The 12,746-nt window shown below is 42.4% G+C and overlaps 1 protein-coding gene across 6 annotated transcripts in view; it reads left to right on the forward strand.

The window, feature by feature from the left end:
- Positions 1 to 12,746, forward strand: part of LOC104864343 (zinc finger protein 474) — a 55,488-nt gene that overhangs the window by 21,438 nt on the left and 21,304 nt on the right. For 3 of the 6 annotated variants that reach the window (XM_010627259.1, XM_010627261.1, XM_010627260.1), the window contains exon 1: positions 9,105 to 9,239. Coding sequence is in view for 3 of the 6 variants with exons in the window: in XM_010627258.2 (XP_010625560.1) it covers positions 1,484 to 2,515; positions 3,702 to 3,719 (1,050 nt within the window). In the remaining 3 variants the exon portion in view is untranslated. Of the gene's footprint in view, positions 1 to 1,277; positions 2,516 to 3,701; positions 4,550 to 9,104; positions 9,240 to 12,746 lie in introns of those variants that run through there. The other 3 variants (XM_010627255.1, XM_010627257.1, XM_010627258.2) reach the window with 2 other exon arrangements.

The raw sequence follows: 12,746 nt of genomic DNA on the forward strand, positions 1-12,746 counted from the left end.
TTGCACAAGAGCACGTAATTTATGATACAAGCAGGTTTCATTTGAGCTAAAGGTGTGTGATGGGTACAGGAGTCAGGGCCAGCATGCACTGAACCCTCCCCTACACAGCGTTTTGTTCTCACATGCACAGCCCCAGCACAAGCACTGGCAACTGAGCTGAGAAAATGTCATGAAACAATCATGTGAAAATGCTAAAAGTTTAAGACTGTGCGAGCCCACATTTCTCCTGTAGCTGTCCAGGGCCACTTGTAGCTTGCGGGCCACTGGACACGGCTGTTCTGATCTCTAACCCTGATGTGAGCCATCCAGGAAATGAACAAGGTGTTGGTACTTCCGAGAACAGTCTTCCTTGGGGCTTGGCTGTCAACCCCTGGTAAAATTTACTCATGGATTTCCCCATGATAAAAACTAATTAGGTTTCTGCCCATAATGCCACTTTTCCATCTTATCAGTCTCTTTCTCAGGTTAGTTTGAGAAAAAGAGTGGCCAATTTTTATAAAAAGCACTTTGAAGACATACAGGTTAAAAACAAGAAAGTGAATTTGATACCAAAAAGTGCATCAAGCAAAGTCTGAGCATCTTCATTCCATGGAAGATAGGTAGGTGTCTCGCCAAGATCCTCCACTTGGGTTCACGGACACTCTGCAGCACTACTATGCTTCCATGAAAATGTGTATTGCAATTAAAAATATTTAGCAAATTTCAACAAAATTGGTAGCACCGGCATTAGCAAAATCTTTACTTTTTTGTTTTCAAAAGTATCCTGAGAAGCCAATAGGTTTTCATAACTTTCAACAGGATCTATGTCACTAAAATCCAGGAATCCCCGAGATAGGAATTTTCTCTGGCGCCCTGGACCCACATTCTCTTTGGACAGATGCACCTGTACACGGTCTGTTGGCTTCATTAATCCAGTTTTCCCAGATCACGTTTTCCTCTTCCTCAGCCTCGCCACCCTGGATTCAGAATCTTGGTTTTCGCCATCTGTATCGTTGGTATGCTGGCCTTGTCAGCCTTTGGGCAGAAGACTATTTTCAGTACAACACCAGTACAATGCATAAATGAAAAGATTTTTCACATTTATTTTAATGTTTGTCGAACAAATCCTATGGGCTGATTATTATTATGGAAGCCAAAGAGAATACAAGGCCAATTAAGAAAAAATACTCCCTTTATAGCTGATGATCTAAGATGTGTGTGTGCGCGTGCGTGTGTGTGTGTGTGTGTGTGTGTGTGCTTAATAACTTCTTGATTTATTTCTCCACTTCACTCTACAGATCTGTGAGACAGCTAAGGTTCATTGAGGACTTGCTGACAGTTCAGATGCTGCCCTGCAGTGAGGCTCTGAGTCACAGTCTTTGGGACAAGGTCTTGGCAAGGATATGGAACCCCAGGACAGCTGAACTCACCACCCTTCACTCTAAGCAGGGATCCAGAATGAGTCTGGCCTAGAATCAGGCACTAGAGAACGCCTTCTTTGTTCATGGAAAGAGCTAAAGAGAAGAGGATTTCCAACAAACTGCAACAAACTTTCTACCACTCGAAAGAGCCTACCTTCCTTATCAACCAAGCTGTCCGATCTAGTGACTCCCACTCTAACCTTTTGCCAGAAGTACAGTTCATCAATCCTGCTGAAAAAATAAAGACAAATGCTCAGCAAAACAGACCTGGGACAGTGATACTATCAAAACGGTCAAGTAGAGTTATGTCTGAAGGCCAGCCCCAGCCCCCTGTGATACTGTCCCGTAGGCCTGGGCTCCACGTATGCTACCTCTGTGGCCGAGAATTTGGGTCCCAGTCACTTCCCATTCATGAGCCCCAGTGCTTGGAGAAGTGGCGTATTGAAAACAGGAAGTTACCCAAGCACCTGAGAAGACCAGAACCCTCCAAACCACAGACCCTCAGTGGCAGTGGGGGCTATAGTCTTCAGGCAGCCAATGAGGCAGCATTTAGGAATTCCCAGGCTCAGCTGCTGCCCTGTGAATCCTGTGGTCGCACATTTTTTCCAGATCGTTTCCTTGTTCACCAGAGAAGCTGTAAGCCGAAGGGTGAGGGTCCCAGAATGCCAAACCCCAACAGTTCTGACAGTCTTACTGGTTTTAAGAAAGCTTCTAGTGGTATCCCAGCCAGACCAAGAACTCTCATCTGCTACATTTGTGGTAGGGAATTTGGCACACTGTCCCTTCCTATTCATGAGCCCAAATGCCTGGAAAAGTGGAAAATGGAAAATGCCCGGCTCCCTAGGGAGCACCGCCAGCCCCTCCCACAGAAGCCCAAGACCCTTGCAACTGGACAGTCCAGCCGGGAGGGATCAAGCCAAGATCATCTTGTGCCCTGTGCAAACTGTAGCCAGACCTTTGCCCCAGATCACCTTCTGGTACACCAGAGGAGTTGCCAAGCTCAACCTCGTATACCAAAAGTTCAGAATTTGACCTTAAGAGGTAAAGGTGACCTAAATGCTCCCACCGATTCCAAGCAGCAAAAGAACATGGCAATACCCGGTGTATCTGATAAGGTAATTCATGCTCTATAATATTCATTAGTTGTACCTGGGGCTGCATTCTGCCTCCAGGGGAATGAGAGAAAACTGTTCTCAGCGTCAGCTGCTTCAACCCTTGGAATAGCTCATTTCTGCCTCGGTGCAGCCTGTCCAAGCTGCCCACCTTTGGGATTCCAGAGTCTGTATCTCTCAGCAAAGTAGATATAAAGACATCTTTGCCTGATGGGCTCATATTCTTCTTCAATCTTGCTGCCTAAAGGAGAGATGGACTCCTTTCTTCTCTCATCCCTCAGAGTAATAACCCTTGGGAGAGATTGTTATTTGAAAATGAGTCATTAATGATCTGTCTACATTACCAAAGTATAATTCTCATTCCAACAGCCAATCTTTATTGTTGGCTTATTTTAGTCATCTACCTTAGGAACTAACTTATTTTTGGCAATGTCAGGTTATGCTGAGTTTATCTTACTAAAATAGAATCTGTGTCAAAAACCTCAAATGACTTTAACAGTAATTAAACATTGGAACACTTTCAGACTTTCATAAATACACATGCTCTGCAAATACAACAGGCTTTTTTTAGCCTCAGCACAGACAATGAAACAACTAGACACATGTTCATGGCTCTGGGAGGTATACAATCCTATTGTTGCACCAAACTCTGGGTGGGACTATCACAGTGTCCTGACTCCCAATGGGTCATTCTAACCCAGCACCATCCCAGGTGTCTCCAACCTGAATCTTGAAGTTATTTGGCTCTTCCGTGACTATGAATGGGTAGGCATGCTTCTGAGGGAGGCCACCCACAAGAAAGGGTACAGACCATACTCTTTGTCCTGTACTTAAGCCAGGAAATGGATGTGCTATCCTGGGTCACCTTACTAACACCAAAAGGTGAAAAACAGGAAATTAGAAGCCTTTTCTTCATAGCTTACTACTTAAATGCCCAACATGCTAGAACTTTGCAAATCACAGGCTCTTGGTAGCAAGGGCTGCTATAGTCTTCAGGAGCTGAGTCTTTAAATTGTTTTAGTGGAACGAAAGTTATTCAAAATTGTGAAATTTTAAACTAGAGGGATGGGAAGACATCTTTTCTTTTTAATATTTCTTTTACTTTCTTATTTTATTTCTCTGTAGATGGTCTAGTCATTTTTCCTAGGTTGCATGTTTAAATGAAATGATTGTGGATTTTCTGGTTTAGGAGATTCCAAGACAATGATTCTAAAATCAAAGACTCAGACTAACAGATGCTGGGTGAGTTTTCCTGTGAACATTGAACTGAAAAGAAAAAAAAAAAAAAAAAAAACAACGCTAGTCTATCTGCCTGATGAAAACCCAAACTCTTAAGTGTGGCATGGGCTTCAAGCTGGTCTCATAAATATGATCTGTTTTTCCCATCTTCTGGCTGTTGCTTTTCTTCCAAAACGTGTGGGGTCTGGAAACAGAAAGTAAAAAGATCTGTGTCTCAGGGCCACAAATCAGAAATGCCTTAGCATTCTGACTCACAAACCCTGTCTTCTGATTGTATGCATTTACCCAGTGTTCTTGTTAGAGATCCAAATAGAGGGAGAAGTGTACTGGGATTCTTGTGCTTGTTGCTGTAGCACGTTTGTGCTCCAAGTGTGGGGCCAACAGGCTGAGCACAGCATGTTCTTTCTCAGTCAAGACTGTGAAAAGAGGCTGATGATAACTTCCTGACTCACCCAGTCCTCTGGAGGAGAAAATGTCAGAAGCAAAGGACAGCGGTGGCCCCCTCAGTGACCTGTGCACTCAGATGAGAGCCAGGGAACCAAGAGGAGGTCGAGATGCCGGCAGAGACCACCCAAGTCTCACTCTCAGGCCGGAACACCCCTGTCAGTGAGCACCTGGCACCCACACTGTCAGATGTGCTTTGGGGGCTGCAGAGGCATCAATGGAGGACACAGAAAGGTCCTCCAACATAGGGCCCTTTTCGTTTCCAGATTAAAACTTTTCACTGCCAGATCTAAAACAGGATTGGTTAATTAAAATGGAAGCAAGTCTTAGGATTCAAAAAAAATCATAAGCTCCCCAACCTAGAGAAATTATTTCCTATTTCACTGTTGCAGAAAGCCATTTCTTCATAGTATTGTTTTCTTTTTTAGTTGAAGTTTTCACTTCTTCATGCCATGTCAATTTTAGTGCAGTGATCCACTGGTTTTCTATAGAGTAGCGCTGACTTTGGGCTCACCGTGGAGCAAGTGCATTCCTTTTGACCATTCTGCTTTTACAGTATCCACTTCATTTCTTCTCTTGTCTGAACAGTTTTCCTCTCAAACTCTTGATCTGACTTCTTAAGATCATCTATCTTGACTGGTTTCTCAAGGGGGCTCAACTTGAACTGAAATGGAGGAAATACTTTTGAATCATGCGTGTAGCACTTGGAAAACAGTTTACTCTCAGCAGGTGACAATGACTATTTTACTGACAGAATACAATGTCCTCATTGTGCTCAAAATGTTCCTCCAACAGAGAAAGGCTCAGTTCTCTTATGACACAAATACTTCTGTTATTCTTTAATCACATCTAAATACAAATAAAGGCAGATGAGACACACTCTCCTTCAAGATCTTGGTGGGCATTTGAATTTTCCTGTTGCTTAGCATCTGAGACAGAGGCCACACTTACTCTTTCAGAGCTCACAGGAAAGCTGTGAAAGCCACTAGTAGTATTTAAGAGGAGTAGAACCCTCCTGTGCATCTGATAAGGGTCTGACTTTCTGGGACTGCTGCTCACCCACCACACAACGTAATGAGCAGTGTGGTGCTGCCGTTCTTTCCTCTAAAAGAAGAAAATCCTGCCTGAACAATACTGAATTTAGCATGTTTTAAAATGTGTGTTCATTCCAGATGAACTGCTGATGCACAATACAGAAAACTATGGATTATTTTTTTAAATTTTAATATTTCACCTATCTAATATGAACTTTGATGTTTATTTAGTAAACAATTTTCTGAGCTATACTGTGGAATATAGTAATAGATGTCATTATTATTATTACTCCTTATTTGAAGGTGAATGAATAAATTTTAATAATTACATTTAATATCTGTCCTTTTTCTAGAAGCTGATACTAATTTATTCTTTAACTTTAGATCCTCCCAGGTTAATTGGGACACAAGTTGACAGGGTTAAATAAATGTAACTATAGACCCAAACAGCTTTTGCCTCATAACTGTTTATTAGGTAATGCTTAGTTACTTTGTTAGGATTTTGCTGCTGGTATCATGTAAAACACTGTCCCTAAACATTCTGTCCTGTATTGTGAAATAGGCGTGGTTTTCTAAAGGGACACAATCATTTCTACAAGTGAGCATCTCTCAGAATGCAAACACTTTTCGCATTCCCGGCGCCCAGGTTTGGACCTAAAGCTCCCGGCCGCACCTCCAGCATCTGGTGCTGCCATCTGGTGTTTTTTTTAAAAAGCAGAGTTTTCTTTGCTGTCAAATATATACCACCTCCCTTCTCTGTGTTTTAGCTCCACACAAATTTGAAAAGGTGCCCTTATAGTATCTATTGTAATTTTATAACAATAAATACAGCCATTTAGGACTGATGTTACATATTGGGTTTAAAGTTATAGATACTCAGGGCTGGGGATTTGGCTCAGTGGTTCCATCACCTGCCTCACAAGTGCAAGGACCCAAGTTTGATGCCTGGTACCAAAAACAAAACAAAACAAAACAAAACACAGTTATAAATACTCTTTGCTGGTAAAGCATATCATTCTTTAAAGCCAAAACTATCAGTGGACGTGTCCCAGTCAGAAACCTGTCTGAGGACAGGATGGATCTCTCATGTTTTCACATTTTGTGTGTTTGAGTGCGTATGTTAGGTAAGAGGAATATGTAGTTTAGGGCAAGGAAGGGAAGAAAGAGAACTAAAGTCCATTGAATGCTTTTATAACAAAATATTCATGACTGGAAAATGTATAAAGGGCAGAAATTCCTTTCTCCCAGTTCTAGAGGATGAGGAGTACAAGATCAAGTTGCCAGCAGGACTGGTGTCTTTGGGCAGCTGTTCTCTGCTTCTAGGATGACAGCTGGGCACTGCAGCCTCTGGAGGTAGAGAGTGCTGTGACCTCACAAGACGAGAGATGGGGCAGTGTGCGCTCCCTTCCTTACTCAACAAGAGAAAGAAGGTGGAAAGGGGGGGTGAGGAAGGAGGAGGGAAGGGCAGCAGGGCGAAGCAAAGTATGTTATAGGTGCGCTTGAAAAGGTCAAATTAATTCAGTATTCAGATAATTAGTATACACTAATAAAAATAAATTTAATTCATTCATGTTTAAAGAAGAGAATGCTCCCTTTAGCTTTGAGCCCTTTTACAGGGATGTTGACCCTATTCATGTGGGTGGAGCCCTCCTAATTTAATCCCTTCACAAAGGCCACACGAATTAATACTGCTGCAGTTTCGGCGTGAATGCTGGAGAAGACATCAATGCACAGTCCTTTATTATCAGCATTTTATATAAGTTTCACCTTCACATATATTATTATGAGATAGATACTATTTTCCCTAGTTTCCAGGTGGGAAGACATGTTAAACAATTGGCCAAATCACACAATGGGCTCCTGAATGGGTGTGAGAGCCCAGTCTGTCCAGCAGTAAAGTCACATCTTTCCACATCACTGTGAGAGAGGACAGGAGAGGTAGGAAACACGTGGTCATCCTGCAAAGCTTGGACATTACACAGGAGGAGAAAGGATGTGTGCTTATTCACTAGTATTTGTCACTAGACTTAGTCTAAGGACTAAATATATAGTCATAAGGAATGTGGGCAGTTATTGGCCTCATGGAGCTTTTAGTCTTGTGCAGGAAATATGAACATAGAAACATGAATATAAAAATATACATAGACACAATTTTAAACTGTCATTTGACAGTTTGAGGTAGACATTCAAGATTTTGGCTACAGTAAACCTCAAGGAGGGAAACTCTTTGCATGAGACATAAAAAGCATGAAAGTATTAGCCGGGGCAGGTATGTGAAGGAAAGGAGTGGCTTGGAGGGGAGACGTTCAGGCCAAGGGTAGCATGCGTGAAGGCTCCGAGGTGAGACAGATCTTACAATGCACCTAACGGTCCACTGGCAGCCAGCACTACGTAAGTAAGGCAGGGGCAGGGATACAACAGGAGGCTGTCGAGGCAGCAGCGTTGCCTCCATCTGGGTCACCTGGGTATTTAAGGAGCCCAGGTGAGAGCAGACAGCTGCTTGGCCAAAGTCATTGGCAGTGGAGATGGCAGTGAGAGTTACAATGGGCAGATCTGGGTAACAACTGGGATAAGGAGGATGAGAAAGGAGGCCAAAAGGGACCCTTAGAGTTTGAGCTTAAGCACCTGCGCTAGTTGTGCCATTTCTTTGTTTATTGTTCTTGCTTTTTTTTGTTTGTTTGTTTGTTTGTTTGTTTTGGGTTTTTTGGTACTGGGGAATCAAACTTGGGACCTTGCGTTTGCAAAGCAGGCGGCAGAACGACTGAGCTAAATCCCCAGCAGTGCCATTTCTTAACATGAGGAAGAAATGTTGAAGGGTAGCCTTGGGAGACTAGGGTTAGTAGTTTCATTCTGACCTATCAAATTCAAAATGCTCACAAGGTGTTTAATTAAATTAGACCGGATATATGGATCCGGAACTCAGAGGAGAGGCCTGAGCTAAGCTGGCTGTTTGTGTATTGTTAACATATATTTAAAGAGATCATTATGAATACTGAGTCAACAGTGATCCTCGAAGGAGCTAAAGAATGTGGGAGAAAAGCCCAGAGAGTATGTGGCTAAGACCAAAGGAAATGCCAGGAACACAACAGTGGAAAGCAGGGTAGAGAGCTGAGAGATCAGCCACAGTTTTTAAAAAGCCGTTTGATTTAGTGAGGTGGGTTTAGTCGCTAACCTTGGAAAGAACACATCCCATGTAGCAGTAGAGGCAGTGTTGGGTGGTAAAGAGAGGATGTGGATTGAGAATTGACTCTAAAGACTCAGAGAGGAGGAGGGTAGGCTAGAAATAAAGAATTGGGTTGAGCAGTTTCTTTAAATGATAGCAGAGTTCAGATTGTACTCGACTGATTTAGGATAATGATCCAGTGGAGAGAAGTGGGAGATGCGACCAGGGCAAGTGAGAAGCCTGGAGAGAAGACAGGCGCAGGGAGTCGGGTGAGCAATGTGCAGAGGCCACGCTGCCTCGTGTTCGGGGGACTTTGAGTGCAGATGGAGGCGTGCTTGAGGGGAGCAGAGGGAGGACGAGGCTCTGTAACGTGCTATTGTATTTTCTCGGTGGAGTATCAGGCCAGCTGATGAAGCCTATCCGCTAAGAAAGAAAGTATAAAGGGACAGAAAAGAGATAACTTTAAGAGCTTTCTTTGTCCTTTGTCTCTGTATCCCTTCTGTTATGGTGAGTTCTTGAAATAACAAAGCTTCTGAAACTATTTGCCTCTATAAACCCTAAAGCCAAGAATGACTTGAAATGCTTTGGCGGTTGTAGACAAAATATTCAGGGGGTCCTCCCTGAGGTTATCGCCATTTTTGCCATCTTCAGTGGCTCTAGTCGTCTCGCTCAACTGTTCTGTTGTCATGGAAACCAGCCTGGACCTCACAATTGCCCCTCCATGGTACCAGCCCCTGGACTACCAATGTGCCATTTCTTCATCTTCGCGTGGGCCTAACCATGCCCGAATATCAGGGCGGTATTCTAGGATCCCGCGGCTCTCAGGTGTACAAGACACAACATTAAGGTACCGAGAGCAGTTCTTTCCTACACTGTTGGTAGTAAAGCCAACCCAGGGAACCTGTGTGTATATATTGCACGTGTAGAATATGAGGGTATCATGGAAGGGGAAGTTATGAATTTTAGAACAGCAGCATCAACAGTAAAACTGGCGTACAGCTTCTTCATAAAAATGTTTGAAAGGTCACACTCACCTGTACAAATGACAGTCTAATAATTATTTTTAAAAGTTCAGCCACAACTGCTAATTATAAAGCAACTATTAGTTTTCCAGTGACTATAATAGATACTGTTACTTCTCTCAAAACTCACAGCCCAAAGCAAGAATAGAAAGTTTTGCACTGGAACTCCTCAGGAGGCTTTGTACTCCTCTACCTGAAAAATAGTAATTGTGACTTCTGAGAAAACAGGATCTCATTTTATAAATATTGTATTCAGTCCCACAGCTGACAAAAGCTGCAACAGGGTTATATTTTCAAAACAGTTAACCTAGCTTAACTGATTTTTTTTTTTGGTACCCGGGATTGAACTTCGGACCTTGAGCTTAGGAAGCAGGCAGTGCTGCTAACCACTGAGCTAAATCCCCAGCCCTTAGCCTAACTCATTTTTATGTCTTCATAGACCTGCTTCTTCAAATCCTGACTCCCTGCTTCCGGCACAAAATATAATGTCCACATTTCCAAGTGACAGATACTTAGTAAATCTTTACATAAGGACCAAATGGTACGTAGGCCTTAGGCGTCCAAATTCCGATGTCAACAGCTAAAACATCTCCCAAGATTCTTGGAGCTCTGCCAAAGTCAATACAAAACAGCCTGGAAAAAGTACTTATTGAGACAGAGGTGATCCCTCTGTGAACAGAAACATTATTCTTTGATATGAGGCACAGGTTCTCCTTATAAACAGCAAAGGGAATTGACAGAGTTTACTTATAACATCTCTTGCTTTCCCTCTATATTATATAAAACTACTCCTCCTAACATTCTTTATCTCTTTCTATCCTACCTCTATAAGGTTGTCTTATATCTATGTAAAGAAATGTCCTACAGACTGAAAAAGGGGCCTAATTAGTCTAAGAACTCGGTAACTTTCAAGCATTCCCTCTCTGAGGCCATTTATCATCTTCAAACTCCTTAAGATGCACACATGTTCCATGCTACCTTTAAGTAGAGAACATGAAACAAAATAATCAATAGTCCCAATTTAAAGACTCAGGAAAATGAAAGTAGAAGGTACAGAGCAGAGAGAATGGATAGTGATGTACAGAGGTCATCCACCCTGATAGCAAAAGAAAAACCTCAACGTTATAATTCTTTCTGGCCTAGCCAAGGTGACAGCCTCTGGTCTTTGTCAAAAGCTCTCTTGCTTGGCCTTTGCCCATGAGCTGTGGACAGTTTTTTAAAATTAATTTTATTGGTACATTGAAGGGTTTTTAAAAAATTGATTTATTGACAATTTAGCATGTAAACTGTACACAAGTAGGTGAGAACATAACAGAAATCCGGGTCATCTGTTTATGAACACGGGACAACTTGAGCAGCTACCTCAGTTTGTGGGTTTCCTTTGTCCTACTGTTCTCTGTTGCTTCATTTGACCTTGTGACCTAGAAGCCATCTGACCGTGACAGTCAGGCCTGTTGCCACGTGATGAGCACAGGAACCAAACATCAGGGAATCCTGTATCCATTTTCTTCAGCATAGCATTTCTGACAAGAATGTGGCAAGAAATTTAATCAACCAATGTCCTCTAAGGTATAAGGAAAATAAAAAAAAAGTTTTATTTCAAATGTGAAAAGAAAAAGAAAGGAAAGAAGAAAACTCCAGCTAAGAAATTATATCCTGCCACAGCTCAGATGGCTGAGGGGGTCACAAGAGTGAGAAACCACAGTGGGAGATTAGGAAAGACAAACAAAGAAATATAAGGTGGGAGGCAGGTGGGGCTCTAACTCCTGATGGTAGATAAAGACCCCAGGCAAATTGCCCCAGCATTTATTTATAGTGGCAGAGATAAGATAAGTGCGGGAGGAGGCAAAGGGGCTGATCCGTAAGCCAAGGCAGGAGAGTAGCTAAGGTCTGCAGGGCATCATGCTTGATGGATTTCTGGGGAACGGGCAGGAGGAAGACAGTCCTCTTCTCTGCCAGGCCTTGCCCCACCCTGTCCTCCTGTCGCCTGCTCTCATCCCAAGGGGCCCTGCCTCATCCCGGGGAAGAAGCAAACAAGGTGTGTGCTCTTTATGTGACTCAGGGCCCTCTTTATCCGTGGGAGGAGGTGAGTTAGGTCTGGCCACAGGGATCTTCAGCGCAGTGCTCCGGCACTACTCCACTTAGAAACATAGACTCAAGTTTAGAATTAGTTCTTTGACCTGTATTTCCCACCCTTGTATCTCAGGATAAACAAATAAAATGTTAAGCATATATTCAAAATACCAATGGTTTTTTAAAATCAGGTATATGAATATATTTTAATATTAACATTTTTCAAATAAATAGATGAGTCTTATAGTTAAAAGGGGTGAAACAAAACTAAATCATAAGCAACAGAGTCTCTGATAGTTGGTCAATAGACAGGCTCAATTGGAAAATTCCTTTTTGTGGTGTCCAGTGATTTCCAAAAACAATTTAATTTCAAACAGTGATACTTCCAGATGTGACATTTGGTAGAATTGTTTGAAAACACCAGAAATAAATGTGAAATACCAGTGGTTTCTAGACCATCAAATACTGCAACTGTTGAAGTTTGAGATTGAGCTATATAGAGTTATTCCTGTATATCAAAGTACTGTTCATATTTTGTATGCACCTGTAGGACATGCCTAAGGGACTTCAAACTCCACTGTATACATTCAGTCTCAGTCAGGTTAATAAAAATGGTATTTTAGGCTGGGGACTTAGTTCAGTGGTGCTGTCACCTACCTCACAAGCTCAAGGACCTGAGTTCGATCCCCGTACGCAAAAAAAAGTAAGAAAAAGAAAGAAATTGTATTTTAAAAGGATGCAAAGCTCTACCTTGGGAAACGAGTCTTTGGTGCATGGCCTCATATTCTACTATTTCCCTTTAGCACACTCTGCACCTTCTCAACCCCTCCTTCCCTCCCCCACCATTAGAAGGGGGTTGAAAGAATCTGATTAATTCCTTTGTTGAAAAATGTCTCATGGGAAAAAATAAATGTTTTAGGAAGTTAAGAGCAGAAGTAAAGTCTTTCTTGATTTCTCTCAATGATTCTACCAATGACTTTGTCCATGAATGTGTAAGGCAGAGCACAGTACTCCACTGATCACTGATGACCACATTCCTCATGGTTATAGCACTAGCCAGAACCAAACACACTTGAAATTAGATAACAGATGCACAACAACATCACATATCAGTGAGCAAGTTCCCAAATTGCCCCAGCCTCAGTTCTTCTATCCCAAGAGGTAAAAGGACACTTGCAGGGGCTAGGGATTTACCTCAGTGGCACAGCGCCTGCCTCGTAAGCACAAGGTCCTGAGTTCGATCTCCAGTAAAAAAAAAA

The sequence above is a fragment of the Fukomys damarensis genome, unplaced genomic scaffold (genome assembly GCF_012274545.1).
Source record: "Fukomys damarensis isolate Sample0158 unplaced genomic scaffold, DMR_v1.0_HiC HiC_scaffold_3, whole genome shotgun sequence".
NCBI classification, from domain to species: Eukaryota; Metazoa; Chordata; class Mammalia; order Rodentia; family Bathyergidae; genus Fukomys; species Fukomys damarensis.